Here is a 20,668-nt window from a genome sequence, read left to right on the forward strand (position 1 = left end):
GTCACAGGCCTTCTGACTTAGTTTCCTGCCCACAGTCAGTTAACCCTGAAGACGCCCCCTTCTGCTTCCCCGCCCCTAGAGGAAGAGACCGCCCCCACACACACACATACACACACACACACACCGGATGGCCGTCATAGTCATTTTGACTCTGACTCCAGCCCCAGGCCAGTCCTTGATCATTTCTCCCCAGGGAGAGACAACCACACACATGTTTCAGCCTGTCCATTCTGCCTTATAGCCATTCCTGACTCTAGTGCTTTGGGTAAGAAACTCTATTATTTAAAATATCTATCTAACCTTTTATCTAAGTCAAAATGATTTCTCCAGCTCACAGACAGTCTCAAAGCTGAAAAAGCCTTTACTTCACCCCGCCGGGTGCACACAAGAATACGTGCTGTCCGGCTCTCTGTCTCGGAGCATGCGGCCTCTGCCTGTAGCCCGAGGAGAGAATGCCTCCACACACACACCCACTCACCCACACACACACACACACACACAAATGTGCTAAGGAAGGGCCCCTACCATCCAAGCCTCTTGGGGGCCATTCCTGTCTCTATTGCTTTGGGCAAGAAACTCTATTATTTAATAAATATCTAACCTTATATCTACTGTAAGTCAAAAATGATTTCTTCACCTCACCTCACAGACAGTCTCTAAGCTGAAAAAGCCTTTACTTCACCCCGCCGGGTGCTGTCCGGCTCTCTGTGTCGGAGCAGGCGGCCTCTGCCTGTAGCCCGAGGAGAGATCGCGTCCACACACACACACACACACACACACACACCCACACACACACATGTGCTAAGGAAGTGCCCCTACCATCCAGGCCTCTTGGTGGCCATTCCTGTCTCTATTGCTTTGGGCAAGAAACTCTATTATTTAAAATATCTATCTAATCCTTTATCTAAGTCAAAAATGATTTCTTCAGCTCACAGACAGTCTCTAAGCTGAAAAAGCCTTTACTTCACACCGCCGGGAGCAGGCTGCCTGTAGTTTCCAAACACAAGCTTCCCGGTTCTCTCCGTCTACTCTACACAGAGCCTCTTGGAGCAGACCGCTGCGCGTGCACGCAGAGAGCATGCACTCTGTCTGAGCGCGCAGCCCCAGGAAACTGACAGACCTCAAGGCTGTGAGGCACTGGGACAATGTCCTGCGCGCATGCGTATCAGGAGCTAAAGCCACGAGATGTGAAAAAGTTTTTTAATGATAACTAGATCGATATAAGATCTGTAAAATCACGCACACAGTTAAATAATAGGCAACAGGATCCTTTTAAAGAACGTTTGAGACGTATAAATTTCAAACCCGGAGTTATATATTTAAAAAATCCCTACCAAGTGAAATTGTCTTAAGCCTTTGGGAGCTCCTGTTGGATAGCCTGATCTTTAAGCCTGTATCAGATCGTTCAGGACAGTGTAAAAAAAAGGTCTCACCTTCTGCTATTAAAAGATTTTAAATGCTTACAAAAAATGTTGACTTTTAAATGCTTACAAAAAAGTTGACTTTTAAAATATTGGAATTTTTCGTTCAAAGACGCGGATACGCCCCACAGATGTTTCCGTAGAGCGGATAAGGTCTCCGGACAGATAGACAATAGTTGAACATCCTGTTAAATTGATTGTCATGCATAGTCTAAAAAAAATCATTTCTAATAGTTGAACATCCTGTTAAATTGATTGTCACGCATAGTCTAAGAAAATCATTTCTAATAGTTGAACATCCTGTTAAATTGATTGTCTAGCACAAATCATTTCTAAATTACCGCGCTTTACATCTATAAATTGAGATGCGTACATAACCGATCCTTTTTTCTTCGATCAACTTGAGAGACGACAAGATGTCTGCTAATTTCATCCGTGACGGTGCGTTTTCACGATCTCCTTATTGATTTCTACTGTTTGTGTTTAGGCCTAAATGAATTATATTTATTCCCCATACAGAAAACTCTATTCCGAGCATTGTCCTCAGAAAACCTAATGATCACGGTAAGAACCGTTCATGATTATTATAAGCGTTAAACGAGCATGTTTTAAAACGATCGGCTGAATCCTTATATATTTTTTCTTAGAGTTGTACATCCGAGCAGAATCGGAAAGCGGTAAGGATATTTTTTAAAATGTTTAAACATTCGCATAAAGTTGTCGCTAGGGCATGTTTGTATGAAATTGTGAGCGAGTGTGCTAACCTTTTGTACGAGAGTGCGTGCACAAGGGAACGATTGTAGTTCTTTGTGCATGAGCGTCTGTAGTCCTTTTGGCATAGTTCATGAAGAGGCCATGTGTGTGAGGATAATTACGTTTGATTCCTTTATTTATTTTTTGTTTTTCTTAGAGTGCTACATTCCAGTCGAATCTCCGATTCAAAATGCTGAAGAAGGTAAGAATATTTATTTTAAAAATATTCTGTTTATAACGTGTGCGCGATCTTGGGTGCGCGAGCTCAGGTGCGCGAGCTCTGGGTTTTTTTTCATTCATGATGCTAAAGTCCTGAGGACTGGTAGACACAAAATGTCAGGATGATTTATGGGCGCAATGTCGGTGGCGTTTTCACTCCTTGCTCTAAAGTCCGGGTTGATTGTTTAAAGAGAGTGCATCTTGTATGAGTCGCAACAAGCAAATATTTATTTTAAAAATATTCTGTTTATAACGTGGGAGTGGGCGCGCGCGCGATCTTGGCAGCGCGAGCTCGATGTTTTTTTTTTTTTTCATTCATGGAGCTAAATGTCTAGAGCAACGAGTGAAAGCGCCCCAAAGTCCGGGTTGATTGTTTAAAGAGAGAGAGAGCATGTTGTATGAGTCGCAACAAACAAATATTTATTTAAAAAATATTTTAATACATCCTAGTATACTCAAAGTCCGGAGTGACTTTTAGTTGATTCATGTGTCAATGAGCTTATATCTTAAGAATCGGAATGGCCTTTCAGCCATCTTGGTGCTGGGTTTTGTTAAAATTTGCCTAAGTAGGTGCTCTAGCTATCATAAAATAAGCTTTGGAATCGGGCGGGTATTTTTTGTTTTAAGCAATATTCCTGTAGAGCAACAACAAGCATTGAAAGCCGGTCGGCTATTTTAAAGAGTGTGTGTGTGCTTTTTTTGTTTTAGGCAACAACAAGCTTTGGAATCGGCAGCTATTTTTTTAAAAAAGTATGCATTTTTGTTTAGGCATCAATAAGCTTTGGAATCGGTCGGCTATTTTAAAGAGTGTGTGCTTTTTTTTTTGTTTTAGGCAACAACAAGCATTGAAAGCCGGTTGGATATTTTAAAGCGTGTGCTTTTTTTGTTTTAGGCAACAACAAGCTTTGGAATCGGGCGGCTATTTTTTTTAAAAAAAAAGTATGCATTTTTGTTTAGGCATCAATAAGCTTTGGAATCGGATATTTTAAAGAGTGTGTGCTTTTTTTTATTTTAGGCAACAACAAGCATTGAAAGAGTGTGTGCTTTTTTGTTTTAGGCAATATTCCTGTAGAGCAGTCTTTCTCAAAGTGGGCGATAACGACCCCTTGTGGGTGCTGGAGGCCTACAGGGGGGCGTTAAAGGGCCCAGAGAAAATTGGGGGGTGTTGAAGCGGTTTAGGGGGGCGATGGCTGATTTGTATTTTTTTTCTAATATTTTAAAATTGTAAACTAAAATCAAAACCTACCTACTATACTGCATCGATTATTTCGTTCTTATTCCTGTCCTGTTTGATTGTATAAATATAAATAATTTATCATGGCTTTCGTAGGTAGCCCATGAGCAATCAAGTTTTAGCAAGTTTTTATTAAACAACGTGATTTGTGCAATCCTGTATCAAGCGGCCGGATCATCGACACTTGTTCTAACTGATTCCGGTCGTTTTTATCGAAAATAAAAAATATAGAAAATAAAAAATATCGAATTAAAAAATGTCGAAATTTTCGTATAAATAAAAAATGAATCTTAGCCCTAGCCTTAACCCCTAAACCAATTTTATATTTATACTAAAATTTTGACATTTTTTAATTCGATATTTTTTATTTTCTATATTTTTTATTTTTGATAAAAATGAGGGTTACCATTCTAACTTGCTCAGTACGAATTCCGTCGAATGAGGTAAACGAGTTTGTGCATGTTTGTCTTATTACTGTCGGTGCGTGCTGTATTTTAATCCTATATAAGAGCGCGTAATACTTCTTTTATTTTCATTAGCGTTTTCGCGTGCAATCGTTAGAAAGTTTTTTAAGCTTGATACTTTACTCACGTATTTGTAAAGACAAAATCATGTCGGAAGCAAAAAAGAAGAGACGGCACTACAGTGCGGAATATATTAAATACGGATTTGTTGAAAATCCCACAAATCCATCTTCGCCTATGTGCCTTCTTTGTCAAAAAACATTTTCGAATGAAGCGATGAAGCCTTCTAGGCTACAAGATCATTTGAATAAAATGCATCCAGATAAGAAAGAAAAAAATGTGGCCTATTTTCAAGACCTGGAAAAGAAGTACATAGCTCAGCCAACTGTATCAAAACTTTTTTCAGCGGCTTCTAAGCAAGACGATGACGGACTTCGACCCTCGTACAATATCTCTTTGTTAATTGCTCAAACAGGCAAACCACACACTATTGGAGAAGAGTTAATTTTTACCGGCAATAAAAGAAGTAATAACTACTGTGCTCCATAAACCAGCGGCAGATATTATTCAAAAAATTCCTTTGAGTAATAGTTCTGTGCAAAGACGAATTGATGAGATGGCTGAAAATATTGAAGACTCATTGTGCAATCATCTGAAGACTAGTCAATTCTCAATTCAGTTGGATGAGTCCACTTTACCAACTAACGAAGCACTGTTGTTGTCATACATGAGGTTTATTAAAGATGAGAAAATATGTCAAGAACTATTTGTTAGAAATTTAGAGACAGATACAACCGGAGAAACCATATTTAATACACTGGAAAAGTTTTGTAATGAGAAAGAAATTCCCTTGAAGAATATCATATCAGCTGCTACGGATGGCGCTCCGGCTATGACAGGGCGTCACAAAGGCTTCATAGCGTACTTAAAAAATAAAATTCCAGATGTGCTCGCTGTTCATTGCGTCATTCATTGACAACATTTGGTTGCGAGAAATTTGAGTGAACGGCTGTTTCAATCACTGCAACATGTCATCAAAGCAGTCAATAAAATCCGAAAGAGCTCTTTAAATGACAGATTACAGTGATCCCTCGCTATATCGCGCTTCGCCTTTCGCGGCTTCACTCCATCGCGGATTTTATATGTAAGCATATTTAAATATATATCGCGGATTTTTCGCTGCTTCGCGGGTTTCTGCGGACAATGGGTCTTTTAATTTCTGGTACATGCTTCCTCAGTTGGTTTGCCCAGTTGATTTCATACAAGGGACGCTATTGGCAGATGGCTGAGAAGCTACCCAACTTACTTTCTCTCTCTCTCTCTCTTTCTTGCGCTGACGTAGGGGGGTGTGAGCAGGGGGGGCTGTGTGCAACTGCTTCCTGAAGGACATGCTGCACGGTGCTTCGCATACTTAAATGCTCAAAGGGCACGTATTGATTTTTGACTTTGTTTTTCTGTGGCTCTCTCTCTCTCTCTTCCTGCTCCTGACAGAGGGGGTGTGAGCTGCCGCCTTCAACAGCTTTGTACCGGCGGTGCTTCGCATACTTAAAAGCCAAAAAGCCCTATTGATTTTTTTTTTGACTGCTTGCTTTGCACTCCTTTGAAAAGGAAGATATGTTTGCATTCTTTTAATTGTGAGACAGAACTGTCATCTCTGTCTTGTCATGGAGCACAGTTTAAACTTTTGAAAAGAGACAAATGTTTGTTTGCAGTGTTTGAATAACATTCCTGTCTCTCTACAACCTCCTGTGTTTCTGCGCAAATCTGTGACCCAAGCATGACATTCTAAAAATAACCATATAAACATATGGTTTCTACTTCGCGGATTTTCCTATTTCGCGGGTGGCTCTGGAACGCAACCTCCGCAATGGAGGAGGGATTACTCTATTTAATCAGCTTTGTATTGTTAATGATGAAGATTTCAACCGATTGCTGTTTTACACAGAAGTGTGTTGGCTACCAAGAGGTACTTGTCTGACTCGATTTTATAATCTGTTTGACTCTGTGATAGAGCTCTTGGAAAACAAAGACACAGAATTGCGCAACAACCTCATCACATCAAAGAATGATATTGCGTACTTGACAGACCTGTATAAATTGTTTAATGATATCAATCTCCAACTTCAAGGTGACGACTTGAACTTGATTAAAACAAAAAATATCGTTGCTGCTTTCGTAGCCAAACTGCTCTTACACAAGAAAAACATCGGCAGACGTGAGTTTCACAATTTCCCTAATTTATCAGCAGTACCCTTCATCAACGACGACTTGCTTGTTTACTGCCAACATTTGGAGAACCTCCACAGTGATTTCAAAGAACGGTTCCAGGACATTTTAAAATTGGAAATACCGGACTGGGTGTTGGATCCTTTTTCAAATGTCAACACAGCAGGATCATCTCAGCTTGAGGAAGAACTTATAGAACTGACAACGAACGAGGAAATAAAAATCAAATTCAAAAATGGCTACCAAGAATTTTGGCTACAAAAGCCAATCCCACAATTGTACCCTGGATTGTGGTCGATTGTTCAACGATTTTTGATAGCATTCCCATCGTCATATTTGTGTGAACGTGGATTTAGTGCTGTGGCAACGCTGCTAACTAAAAAGAGGAATCGCTTGCATGTTACCGAACGCGGTGACTTACGGCTGTTTTTGAGTAAATTCGAACCTGATATTAACAAACTTGTTAAAAATCATCAGATTCATCCTTCACATTAGATAAGTTTTAAAATTTTAATTGAAATGTTTGTTTTAATTTGAATAAAAGTCTTTTTAAATATTATAAAGTTGCGTTTTTATTGCTCCCGTTAGTTAGAAAGTCTCATTTAAAATGTAAGTTTGAACTCAGAAACAGGATAAAACACATATGGCACGCTATAATTAAAGTAATGATTGCGTTTGTGATTTTTAAGATATGGTAAAGTTAAAAATTTTGGGGGGCGCTAGAAAATAATTGATTCTCAAAGTGGGCGGTAGACAAAATAAGTTTGAGAACCTCTGCTGTAGAGCAACAACAAGTATTGGAAACCGGTCGGCTATTTTAAAGAAAGTATGCATTTTGTTTTAAGCAACAACAAGCTTTGGAATCGGGCGGCTATTTTAAAGAGTGTGCATTTTTTGTTTTAAGCAATATTCCTGTAGAGCAACAACAAACATTGGAAACCGGGCGGCTATTTTAAAGTGTGTGTGTGTGCTTTTTTTGTTTTAGGCAACAACAAGCTTTAGAATTGGGCGGCTATTTTAAAGAAAGTATGCTTTTTGTTTTTAGGCAATATCCCTGTAGAGAGTGAAGCAGATTCCTCAAAGGGTTTTCACCGGGGTGCCCGGCAGTAAGTGACATTTTAGAATTTAGTTTACCAAAGAAAATCCAGAATATTGTGAAAAGAGGGGTTTAACTGTTAAGTTCATATTTTATTTTCAGGAAACAGCCCCCCGGGTATTTTAACGCAACTGTTGGACGGCTCAGAAAATCTAGCCCTGTACAGTAATTGGGAGAATCTACAAACCCCTCCTCTCTCTGAGAGCAGCATTCAGCCTTCTCCGGAGCCCTCTGAGAGCGGCGTTCAGCCTTCTCCGGAGCCCTCTGAGAGCAGCGTTCAGCCTTCTCCGAAGCCCTCTGAGAGCGGCGTTCAGCAATTTCCGGCACCCTCCAAGCTCAGCTTTAATTCCAATATCTTACAGACTTCACCACTATCTCCGACACCTTCTTATTCTAGGAGATGGACACCTATGCCTGCTATGTTTCACTCTGACCGTGGAACACGACGTAGAAGCCGCTATTCCCTTCGTCCTGACTACCGGCAGAGACATCGAGAAAGACTGGAGCAGCTGACTGATCAACTTCACCATTTACTGTTGCAGTTTGTAGAATTAGACGCTCCTGTGTACAATTCCATACCCGATATGTGTTTACATTTGATGCACATGTATGCTTTTTACATCGCTGTAACTCATAATTAAAGGAAAAGTTTTATACTTTTTTCATGAAAAATAATATTCTGTGTTCACAATTGTTACCTTTGCTTAAATTTAGGTCATGCCTGACAACAGCTCTAGCGGCAGCAGCAGTGACAGTGGCAGTGATACAGGCTGTGAATATTCTGGAGGGCGTAAAGGTAGGAAAAGACCGTCCAGTGAAAACCTGAGAATATTAAAAGAGATGTCTGATAATTTAGAATATACTATAAAGCCCCCTAAAATCCCCACCCCTCCACGATCTCCTCAAATTGATCAATCACCACAACCAGTGACACATCCGATCGACAATTTTGACATCATTAATAATTCACTCCAGGTTCTAAATTCTGATGAAATAACCGTAGTTAACATTCTGTGGGATCTTTTGAAGAACACCTCTTCTGAGGCCAGAACGGCTTCAGATCCATCACAACATCCTAACACCCTAGACACAAATGTAAAAGCCCCGCAATCTTCTACTTCGGGGTTGTCTTGCTCCTCTGGAGCAATTAGACACACACTTCAACACAACCCAGTCAGTGATCCGGTAATACAACCTTCTACCTCAGAGGGCATTGCCCCTCTTCAGCACTCGCCTACTGATGACTTAACAGGGTCGGCTCAATCATTTCCTCAGACAGGGTACGGAGTGACTAATCCATCCGGGGTAAAATCGAGTCTCGAACCCAACTCTCCACAGCCATCTACCTCGCATACAGACAATCCTTCCTCTCCAGACCCATCAGTAAACCCCCCGCAGCCATCCACTTCTAGATTAAATAATTTATCTATAACGGAGCATCCAAAATTTAACAATATCGAAATTAGACACGATTTTAATTTTTCTGAGGCCTACACACTTGATTCATTCGCCGAAGTTTTTAATCATATACACGATACCGTGCAGCAAATATTAGACAGTTTTACGAGCACTTTGGATCCTAGGGATCTAGTGCAGTTAGAATTACGGGCCGAATCTCTCAGCCCCAATGTTTTTTCTCTAACCCCAGTGGGTATGCTTTCTGCGGAGGACTTTTTAAACCAAATTGAATTACTTCTCCAGAGTCACGCAACTATTTTAGCCGATTCCAGTCTGACATTAATCGTTCAGGTAGTGAGGGATCCATCTGGTGGAGCTCCTAGGCGTAAAGCCTGTACCCTTTTCAACAATATAATCATTCAAAAGAAACGGAAACACCTATGGATCTCTTTCAACCCTGATGATCAGTGTTGTTTTGCCAGGGGTGTGCTGGCTGTATTAAATACTAGGTTCAGAAACAATCAGAAATTGTGTGAACAAGAGGCTCGTCGAATACACGTTAGGGTCGGATTATCGACGGATCAGAAAGTAACATTTTCAGATATTGAAAAGTTTGAGAAGTTAATGGGAGTTAAAATTATCGTCTGGTACCAGGAACCGAACACTACAGCTTTTTTAAAATTTGAAGCGTCCCGTGACAGAAAAACAAAGAAGGTTTTTCTGTTTTTACACCAGGATCATTATTACGGCATTTTGAATCTAAAAGGCTTTCTGGGGTTTTCCTATATCTGTGATGTCTGCTACACAGGGTACTCTCATCCTTCACGACATCATTGTGAGCAGCACTGCGACATCTGTTTATGTACAGACTGTCGTTGGGTTGACGGGGAGGCTTTTCGATGTTCCGATTGCCATCGTTTCTGTCGATCAAGGCTATGCTTCAAAATCCACAAAATGCTCAAATGGAATGAAAAGACGCGCAAGTCTGAAAGTATCTGCGACGTCCATAAAGTCTGTCCTCTCTGCAAACAGAGATACGTAGTGAATGCCGAGTCAAAACCTCACAAGTGCCGACCCAAACACTGTCGCATTTGTAGAATGGTCCTGAAAAAATCTGGTGATAATCATCAGTGTTTTATTCAAAGCTTACAGCAAAGACCGCTCTACGAAAAGTATGTGTTCTATGATTTTGAGTGCCGTCAAGATGACGGAATCCATATCCCCAATTATATTCACTGCATGCATTGGAACGGTCAATCGTGGAGTTGGGCCGGGGAGGACTGTATCGCAAAGTTCTTCCACAGATACCGACGTCCGAAATACCAAGAGTACATGTTCATAGCTCACAATTCTAAGGGGTATGACGGATATTTCCTAATGAAGTATCTCATCGAGAGTGGGCAAACTCCGGTTGTTACAGCTCAGGGTTGTAAACTAATCTGTTTTATAGAAGAAGATTATGACTTGAGATTTATCGACTCGTTGAGCTTCTTACCCATGAAATTGAGCAGTATGCCCAAGGCCCTGGGTTTCCAGGCTCAAAAAGGGTACTTTCCCCATTTCTTTAACACCGTTGAAAATCAAAATTACATAGGGCCGTACCCCAAACCTAAATATTACAGCATTCAAAACATGATGAGCCAGGAAAGAGAGGAATTTTTGTCTTGGTACGATTCGATTAAAAGCGGTATTTTCAACTTTAGACAAGAAATGGCTTACTATTGTAAGAACGACATGGTTATTTTGAGAACAGCGTGCATGAAATTTAGAGAGGAAGTGCTCAGGATCGGTAATATCGATCCTTTTCAGTGTATGACCCTAGCTTCTCTCTGCCTGTCCATGTACAGACAAAACTGCATGCCTGATAATGCGATTGGAATAATTCCGAGTGATCATTACAAAAGCACTCACAAAGCTTATTCTCATGCCTCTATTCAATGGCTGATGTTTCTTTCCGAGAATGAAAATATAAACATTCGACACGCGTTGAATCACGGTGAAGTAAAGATGGGGTCCTTTTATCTAGACGGTTACGCCGAAGTTCAGGGAGTCCCTACGGCCTTTGAGTTTGCCGGGTGTTTTTATCATGACTGCCCCAAATGCTATGATGCGCAAGCTAAACATCCTCTCACGGGGGATCCTTTTGCAGAGTTGTTTAAAACATTTGATGACAAACTGAAGGAATTGCGTGAAAAATTTAATCTGACGGTTAGAGTGCTCTGGGAACATGAATGGGAAAGTATGAAAAAAGAGGACTCGGAGCTTCAGGATTTCTTAAAACGCTTCGAGTTTGAACCTATCAATCCCCGTGATGCCCTGTATGGAGGGTGCACCAACGCTATCAAATTATATGATAAGGTTCAAGGCGATGAACAAATGCATTATTACGATTTTACAAGTCTGTACCCTTACGTTAACAAAACAAAAACCTACCCGATAGGACATCCAACATTTGTATTTGAGGATTTTGCGGATCTTAAACATTACTTTGGGCTCATTAAAATCACCATGCTTCCCCCTCGTAATCTGTATTTTACGGTCCTCCCTTTAAGAATTTGTGGTAAATTGATGTTCACTCTGTGCCGTACGTGTGCAGAAACCCAAGCAACCACAGGACTTTGCAGTCACAATGACCGGGAAAGGTGTTTAACAGGAACCTGGTGCAGCGTTGAAATCCTAAAAGCCTTGGATAAAGGGTATACAATTTAAAAAATTCATTAGATATGGCACTACGAACAGAGCACATCCGATTTATTTTCCGATTATATCAAAATTCATTTGAAAGGCAAACAGGAAACCTCTGGGTGGCCCTCGTGGGCCCAGGACAAGGCCTCCCGCTGGCGGTATGTTGAAGACTATTTTGTAAAAGAAGGAGTCTTATTGGAGAGTGAAAACATCGCCTCCAATCCCGCTAAGAGACAAATTTCCAAGTTATTTCTGAATTCTCTTTGGGGAAAGTTCGGTCAGAAGCCTAACCAACCGACAACAACGTTTGTTAAACACACCCAAGAATTCTTTGATTACCTGTTCTCAGACGTGTATAGGGTGTCCTATTTTGGTTTTGTCAGCGACCAAATCGCTCAAGTGCAGTGGAGGTATGCTGAAGACAGATACGTTGTACCCGGGCCAGTCAACGTGGTGATTGCCGCTTTTACAACGGCCTATGCTCGCCTAGAATTGTACGATTTGCTGGAACGTTTAGGCCCGAGGATTCTGTATCATGATACAGATTCCATTATATTCACAGCCTCAACCGGGCAGTACACTCCGCCGCTCTGGGACTATTTAGGGGAACTCACCAGCGAACTAGATCCTGACGATTTCATGGAAGAGTTTGTTTCTGGGGGTCTGAAAACGTACGCGTACAAAACATTCAAAGGCAAGGTCTGCATGAAGGTAAAGGGCATTACTCTCAATCACGAAACAGTTCAAACGGTAAACCTATACTCTTTAACAGATCTAGTGCATAGTTTTGTGGAACACGATCTCACGAAAGAAATAATGGTTCAGGGTTCCCAGATTCATAGGAACAAAAAGAACCTGACGTTACAAACTCGTCCACTCAGAAAAAGATTCAGAGTGGTGTACAACAAAAGGGTTCTACAGCCCGATTTCACAACTCTCCCCTATGGATACTAAAGAGGGTTTTGATGTTAGACTTCAGCATCCATTCTCGAAAATAGTCTCGGGACCCTCTTGTTCGGGCAAATCGCATTATGTGAAAAAGCTATTGTGCTTTCTCGTCGTCCCGACAATATAGTCTGGTTTTCCAGCTGCTGGCAGCCTCTGTATGATGAGCTACTAACTCGATTTCCCAAAATCAAATTTTTGGAGGGATTACCCGTCTCCTTAAGCGACGATGAACTACTGCCCCCTGACCGTGTCAACCTGGTGATCGTCGACGATTTGATGGAACAGGCGAGTCATAGCGAAGAGATAGAGCGGGCCGTCACAAAATATACTCACCACAGGAATTTGTCCATCATTTACTTGGTCCAAAATTTATTTTTTCAAGGCAAGAAAAGTAGAACTATAAATCTGAATGCCAATTACATTACCCTCTTTAAAAACCCCCGAGATAAACTGCAAATTACCAGTTTAGCACGTCAAATGTATCCTGAGAGGGTTAAATTTTTCTTGGAGGCCTTTGAGGACGCTACAAGGCAACCTTACGGTTATCTGCTGGTGGACCTGAAAGCCCATACGCCTGACAAATTTCGTTTACGTACCGGTTTGTTTCCTCCCGATTGGCCTGCTGTGTACGTCGTGAAAAGATAAAGACGGACAACTTTTCAAGTATTTGAGAAAGAGTCGGCATGTCGTGCAGAATAAAAAGAAATTTCCCTCTGCTCAAGACCCTACATAAGGGTTCTTGTCGCCAAAGAAAAGCGGTACTGAGCAAGGCTCCGGACGATTTAATTTATGCTCTGTCGGAAATAGCTCTCGATACTTTAAAAGGCCGCGTTCCCCTGACGTCCAGACAGTTCAAGTTGCTGAAGAAGCATCGTTGCGCCGTTAAAAAACTCAGCGATAAAAAACTCACCGTTAAAAAGAAAAAAACCCTTTTAAATCAAAAAGGAGGGTTTCTTGGTGCCCTATTAAGCGCAGCCATTCCTTTCATTACTTGTTTAATAGGATCGAGAGTATAAATATGGAATACACGCGCATGATGTACCTGGTCCCTCAACAACAAATGGCTCAATGGCAACAGAAAGCCCCAGCTTCCACTGACCTTTTAAGCGCTACGGAAAGTGAGCTGGATAAACAAATGAAACTCATACTCGAACGTAGTGACTTGACCGCCGAGGCAAAAGTTAAACTTTATACGAACGTTTTGCAAAGATACTTGACCTTTGTGAAAAAAGCGGATAAAGAAACCGGGTCTCTGACATTATTACTGCCTGCCGAGAGCAAAGAGGAACCGCCGGGGGCTCTCAAAGAGGCTCCTAGTAACCCCGAAGACCGTGTGTACGATGAGATTTTGAAAAGTGCGCCGGATAAATCAAAGAAATACACAGAAATAATTTTACAGAAAATGTCGTATAACCCTAATACAACCTACTGGAATGGCTTGGGAGAGTTTGTGCTTCGTGGAGAACCGTTACCCGGGACGAATATGGTCGATCTAATGCGGAACTTGACCGCCTGACACAACATTCCATCCTATCGGAGACCTAGGGGCCGATTTGAACATTCCGTCCTCTGCCGTGCCAAATGCCGACACGAGAGAACTTTTAGAGAGTTTCAAACCTTCCTCCCCAGAGGGGGCCGCTGCCTCTATCGCTGCCTCTGCTGTTGCTTCCGCTACACCTGTTGGCAAGAAAATCAAATCTCGTAAAAAAAATGAATGGATTCCTTATTGAAATGTAATTATATTTTTGTTTAATAAAATATTACATTTGATTATACAGAATGTCTATTCTTTATTATGATAATTACAAATCATAGAGCTTTGCATACAGGTGTGATCCTGAAAACTTCTTGAAATATTCTTAGACAAGGTACTGACAAAATTTTGAACCATATAATCGTTTTTGGTGTCCTCATTAAAATACAGGTTCATGATCTCTTTATAAGAGCGTCCTTCTGTGATGCAGGAAAAAAATACAGTGCTGTCCGCAAAAGCTGGAAAACCAGCTTTGAAGCTGTCGGGTATGGTGAATAATTTCTTTACAGTTTCTGTTTAAAAAGTTGTATATTTCCTCAGGAAAATAGATAAAGTCTGGTGGGACTCCATAGGAGTCAAAAAATTCTCCAGTTCCGTCTTCTCTGAGGTATATCGCCAACCAGTGTTCTCCGGGTTGATGTTGACGGTGAGTGTTGACTATGATCATGGCCGGGAGATCCGTAAGTATTTTTTTAGGCAGCTCGTCGCACGCCAATACTCCGTAAAACAGTTTTTCTGTGTACGGGTTGCTGGCCATGAGTTCCTCGATCTGCAGGGTATTCATGCTTTTTTAGTAATCATAAAGGATGTTTCTTCTCTGTTTATATCAATAATGTTGTCAAAGACTGCGTACACTATTAGATTCACAGTGTGGGGTAGAGGCTGTCGAAAGCGTATTTCACATCTCATGTTCCCTGTTTTCACCAAAAAGAAATGGTCCCCGCATTCTTGATCAGCCGTCAAGTCAAAGGCAAACAGGGTGTATCCCTGGGAGAAGTCAGAATGGCTGATGGCTAGAGGCTGGTCTTTCAAATGCTTTCCAGAGGCCAACACGAGGTTGTAATATTCTCGAGCTATGTTGTCATTAGCAAAATTGGGTTGAAAGGGCTTGGTTGGAATCTGTTCTCCGTCCAAATACAAAGCCAGGAACTCCAGTTGGTTATGCTTGAAATTGAAGGGATTTCTAGCGTAATCCCCCGAAAAGGCCTCATTGTCCACCATGCCTATGACCACGTACTTGGGCAGCTGTCCCAAGAACAAGTTCTCCTGATTGCTCACTCGTATCCCATCAGGCATACTAAGAACTTTCATATTCACTCTTTCCACAGGGTACTTGGCATTGGCGTTTGTGAGAGCGTGAGCGTGTCCCAATTTCACCGCTGCCGAAACTTTCACTTTCTTGACAAAAAGAGAGGCGGATAAAATGTTTACTTTGTAGCGCTCGGCATCTCCGGACATCAGACAGAATTCATTTTTGCTCCGCACCATTTTTATTCTGACGTCCACCCCGTTTAGAATTAATTTTTCTTGAAAAAATAGGTCAGAATGAATAGGCCCGAGGGGTTCTACTGTTTTACCCTGGGATGTATAGCCGTTTCTTTTTTTTTAATCCCTCATTCGGACCGTCCAAGGCTGTGTTTTCATGTTCGTTGGCCGTGTCTTTGTAAAAAAGACCCGACGCAAATTGGAACCTGAGAGTTTCATTGCTGTAATTTAGCAGTCTGTCAAAAAGGGCCCTGTACGGGTAAAGGCTGGAACTCTGGGATATTAAGCGGTCTCCCAGGGTCACATCCACTTGTGAAAATAAAGAGGCTATCGGATAATTAACAAAGGCTACCTTGGCCACGGGTGGTGGATTAGTTCCGTCGGCATTGACGATTTGGCATTGGATGTGTAGAAACGTATTATTCAGGTGCAAGTAGTCTTCACCGTTCCCAGTAATCAGAAACTCTAGCGGAGCGACTTCAGATAGAGCTGAGAGAGGGGGCACCTCGACGTAGATGCTTTTTTCTACGCTAGTCTGAGTATAGGGTACCGTAAACAAGTCCAATTCGGATTTCACACACTCTTGAGACATGTGATGAATGAAAGACATTTTGAGTTAAAAAATGTTTTTCGATTTCTTTTTTCTGCGGGCTCGGGACTTATCCTTGTGGCGGAGAGAAGGAAATGATGTAAAAGCTGAACGGCGTGTCTTTTTGAGGATGGGTCCTGCGCGTGACCCGGGAGGTCTCTTACGTTTAGTTTTCCTCATGACCGTCAGACCCGACCCCCCTTGATTTTCTTCACTTCCTCGAGTCATAGCTCCCCGCCATGGCCATCGCCACCACGTCTTTGACGATATTCTTGGCGGCTGATTTAATGTGTGGTTTGACAATTTCGAATCCTCTTTTCAAGAGAGGTAAAGCTCTTCTAAACAGACCTCGAAATATTCCTCCGATCCCCGACCTGTACATCACTGGAGCCCCAGAGAACCCGGGGAGCCCGCTACCCGCTTGGGCTTCGTAATAACGCACATAAAGGTTAGGGTCCTGGTAAGATCTCATCTCTGTATTAATCATGCACGCACCTCTTAGAGGGTCTGAAATGTAACTTGACTATGACCTTGCCAAACTGAAATGGTACAGCTTTGTTCTGATCCGTCTTTATTTCAATGGTCAAAGTATCAAACTGAGTCTTGCTGACCGGAGCGTAATGCGGCTTGTCGTAGGTGATTGTGGTAATCTTATTCATCTCATCCTCAATATGTACGCATCTCAAGAGAGGGACGTAGCTGTCTCCGACTCTTTGGTGAGATACGATGTCACTGTAGACGTACAAGGTATAAAACCCCGCTCTAATATCCGCGGGGTAAGGAGCATCATTCGTCAGGCCTATGGTCATGTCTGAATGGGCTCCTAGAATTCTCCCCAACTGCCCCCTGACGTGAAGAGTTTCATCCTTTGCGGCGTTTAAGACGTAGAATCTTCGCTCCAGAGCATTGTAGCGGAATCTCACGGTGTTTTCCAGTATCGGTAAGCCTGAAGAACCAGCCTCGATGGCTTTGGGCTCTCTCGTCACCGCTTCATTCATCTTAGAGGTCACTTTCTCGACGCTAGAGTAATAGCCCGCGGGAATACTATAAAACCTGGTTAAGCGCGATGACACTACAATAAAGTCGTTATCCGGTTTGTCTAGGGTGTTCCAGGTGTGAGGATACTGGATTTCGGCCAAACCAACTTCCCAGGGACCCTGTAGTTCGATAGGTGCAGCTAATTTGACTGTAAACTCGGCGATGGTATTATTAGGGAAAACATCTCGGGAAGAATTGCTGGGGAGGACGACGTAAAAGCTTTTCCTCTCCATTGTAAAACCCGTGAATGAAATACTAATTTTTTGCTTCTCAGTATTTAACGTCTTGCGCGTAGCTTTCAGGGATCCAACTATTAAACTTTTCGGGCCATCCGAGCCATTTCACCAAAATCTTTTCAATCCTGAAGACGTCCGTTCCTGGAATCTTTTGTAACTCCGTGTCGTAAAAAGAACCTATAATGTCTTCCCCGTCATAATCTTTCAGCTTGTAGACCGGCGGTTCCCTCGGGACTAGTTCAGAAACGGTAAATACCTCGTCTGAAAAGGTTTGTTCGTATCCTTTGGTAAAAGGATTCCGGGATTTCGACACTCTCACCGTATCCCTGACTTTGAACTTATATTTTGGGTTTCTTTGGGGCTTAGTTAGACCGTATACGTTTTTAAAGACTTTCCAAGAATTGGAACTATTCACCTCGGCAGGGGCCATTTTTATACCTCGGTGATGGCTGAAATTATAAGATTTCACCAAGTTCTGAAGCCCTTCCACATAGGACCGGGTATTCCGGGAGCTGAAATAACGCCACATTTTGGTCTTCAGAGTTCGGTTGAATCTCTCCACCACCGACGCTTTTAATTCACTAGCGGTGGTAAAATGTTTAATACCGTGTTTATTGAGCAGGCTTTGAAATTCCCGGTTGAGAAACTCTTTACCGCTATCGGTTTGAAGTTTGACGGGAACTCTTCCTTCCTCCAAAATTTCTCGAAAAGCCCTCGTTACTTCTTTACCCGTTTTGTTTTTCAGTACCCTGACCCAGGCATATTTAGAAAGAATATCTATACAAGTCAGTAGATACTTGTAACCTTGGTTATATTCGGCTAGGTTTGTCATATCCACCAGATCGATCTGCCATTGTCCGTCTATTTTGGAAACATACACCTTATTCCTTTTAAAATGGATTCTGGCCAGTTTATGGATCGTATAGGTATATTGCCCCGATAACCATTCGGATACCTCTCGGTCCCCAATATGGAGCCCCGCATGCCGGAGAGCTCTTTTCAAGAAGTCTTTACCCCCCAAGGCCCCCGCGTTCTCAGAGTTATAATATGTTTTTTCCAAGACCTTTCCCATCGTCGATGATAAAACAGACACTGACAGCACTTAACCCTATAGAAAACATTTTATTTAGGAGTCTGAATTGTTCACACTGCTTCAGGTACAGAATTACCACTCAGTTCTATCATATCATTAAACTCCAAATCATATTTAGTCCACAGGTTCATATAACCCTCATGATTAATATTCCACTTACAAAACTCATTTGCCACACGGCGGGCTATAGAATAGGAGTATTCATCCATTTCATAAAATGACTGCATTACAGTATCATGAATAGAGCTAGTATTTTCAAACTCACCCACAGTCTTTTCAACCACAGCATTTATTTTGTGAATCGGCAGTAGAATGTTAAAATACCCCAGAATTTTCACAGCCAGTCGTTTCAGCCAAGACTTGCGGAAAATATTCAGAATCCTCCGAAAGCGTCCATCGCGGTAGGTGATTTCAGGTTCAGAGAGGCTGGTATGTCTCCTCTGACTGGGATGATCTACCGTGCAGCCTTGACACTCTTTTTGCTGATCATAGTAGACGATAATATCCAGCAGACACATCATCAGACCTTTAATAATTTGCTGGGCCTTTTTCCAGGCTTCAGGCAGCACACCGTCCGGGCAATCCATCTCTGTCTCAGATAGGCCAATCGACATCGGCTCCTGGGGAACTTGGCTGTTCACCCATGGTTGTCCTGGAGCTAGGTAAGAGATATCCGTCTGAGTAGCCTTATAGGAGACAGGGTTATCCGTCTGATCATCAGCGGAGACGGGGGAAGAACACCAGGGACCTGGAGAATGGAACCCGCAGTCCGGCTCAAGGTCTCTTGACCAGAGACTGTAATCGGGGAGTATACTAAAATAGCGGGGGTCCGATGCCTGATGATCCCGAAGACCGTCCGTCCGGAACGAGTTATAGACTTGGTAAGATTCAGGCCTTGAAGGCTCAGGCCTTGGTGCCTCAGGCGGGATCCCTGAGTTTGTCACTCCGATCCCGGTCATTTCAGAGTCTGTAGAGGCCGACATGCTGGAGATCTTAAATGTTCACGTCCTCCTTTTGGGTCCGTTGAGTAACAGTCTGAGTATTTATGGTAAAAGGGAAAGGGGTGTGGTGTAAAATAAAGGAGGGATTTCCATTACGTCATCAGCCTGATCCTCCCCTTCAATATGCAGAAATCGGTCCATGCCTACTAAAGGCGGAGACCAGTTTTCCTCGTTGTCCTCCGAGGCCTCCCGTGTTTTGCACAATAAGTCGGCGGTGGAGGACAGTTTTCCTTGTTGTCCTCTGAGACCTCCCGTGTATAGCACAACTTAGCCCCGGCATCATCTGCCGCTTTAGCAGCACGAAACTCGGGCATTAAACATCTTTTAATCCTTCTCAAACGCTCCATCAATCGAACCCTGCGGATCGGACGCTTCAGTGGAGTGTTAGTCATAGATTCCATTTTTCTTCACAGTGTCTTTAGAAACAAAAATGTGCCGCTTTTTATATATCAGTTTCAGAAGGGTCAGGATGTTGCTGTGTGTGTGTGTGTGTGTGTGTGGGCGGTCTCTTCCTCTAGGGACAGGGAAGCGGAAGGGAGCGTCCTCAGGGTTAACTGACTGTGCGCAGGAAACTAAGTCAGAAGGCCTGTGACCACCAAGAGGTGCGGACGGCAGGGTCTGCTACAGACTTGCCTGAACTTGTCCTCGGGAGAGGTGGGGGCGGGTTCAAGGAGGGGGCACCCATCCATCAAATAAAATCTTGGCCATTTCCTTATAATTATAAATATCAATGCAGCAACAGGCTAACATGCAACAACTCCTGGGGAATCTTGAAACTAAGATTAAAACTACCATATTACCAATTAAAACTATAAATGACATTAAAAACTCAGAAATCAATGTCTCCATGATGGGACAGTTAACTTTGTGAGCTGGAATGTTAAAGGCCTGAATCACGAATTAAAGAGAAAGAAAGTATGCTCTCACCTAACAGGCTTAAACGCTAAAATAGTATTTTTACAGGAGACCCACTTACTAACCAAGGATCAGTTCAGATTACAAAAAGACTGGACTGGCCAAATGTTCCATTCTAGCGTTATAAAGAATACTAGAGGGGTGGGAATTCTTATACATAGAACAGTTCCATTTGTAGCATCAGAGGTAGTGTCGGACCCTGAAGGGAGATATGTGATGGTCATGGGCAACTTATATAACAGTAAAATGATTTTGATAAATGTTTATGCACCCAATGTTGATAATAAGGAATTCATGCAAAATCTATTTGCATCCATTCCCAATGTGAACACT

General features: G+C 42.3%; 1 protein-coding gene across 1 annotated transcript; it reads left to right on the forward strand.

Moving 5' to 3' along the window:
- Positions 1 to 1,837: 1,837 nt before the first annotated feature.
- Positions 1,838 to 6,873, forward strand: LOC127530016 (protein FAM200A-like). The gene is made up of 4 exons (XM_051935574.1): positions 1,838 to 1,862; positions 1,941 to 1,985; positions 2,332 to 2,376; positions 6,010 to 6,873. Exons 1-4 carry the CDS (start codon positions 1,838 to 1,840, stop codon positions 6,810 to 6,812), a joined length of 918 nt encoding a protein of 305 aa, XP_051791534.1. The 3' UTR covers positions 6,813 to 6,873.
- Positions 6,874 to 20,668: the final 13,795 nt, after the last annotated feature.

Source organism: Erpetoichthys calabaricus, chromosome 13, assembly GCF_900747795.2.
Source record: "Erpetoichthys calabaricus chromosome 13, fErpCal1.3, whole genome shotgun sequence".
NCBI classification, from domain to species: Eukaryota; Metazoa; Chordata; class Cladistia; order Polypteriformes; family Polypteridae; genus Erpetoichthys; species Erpetoichthys calabaricus.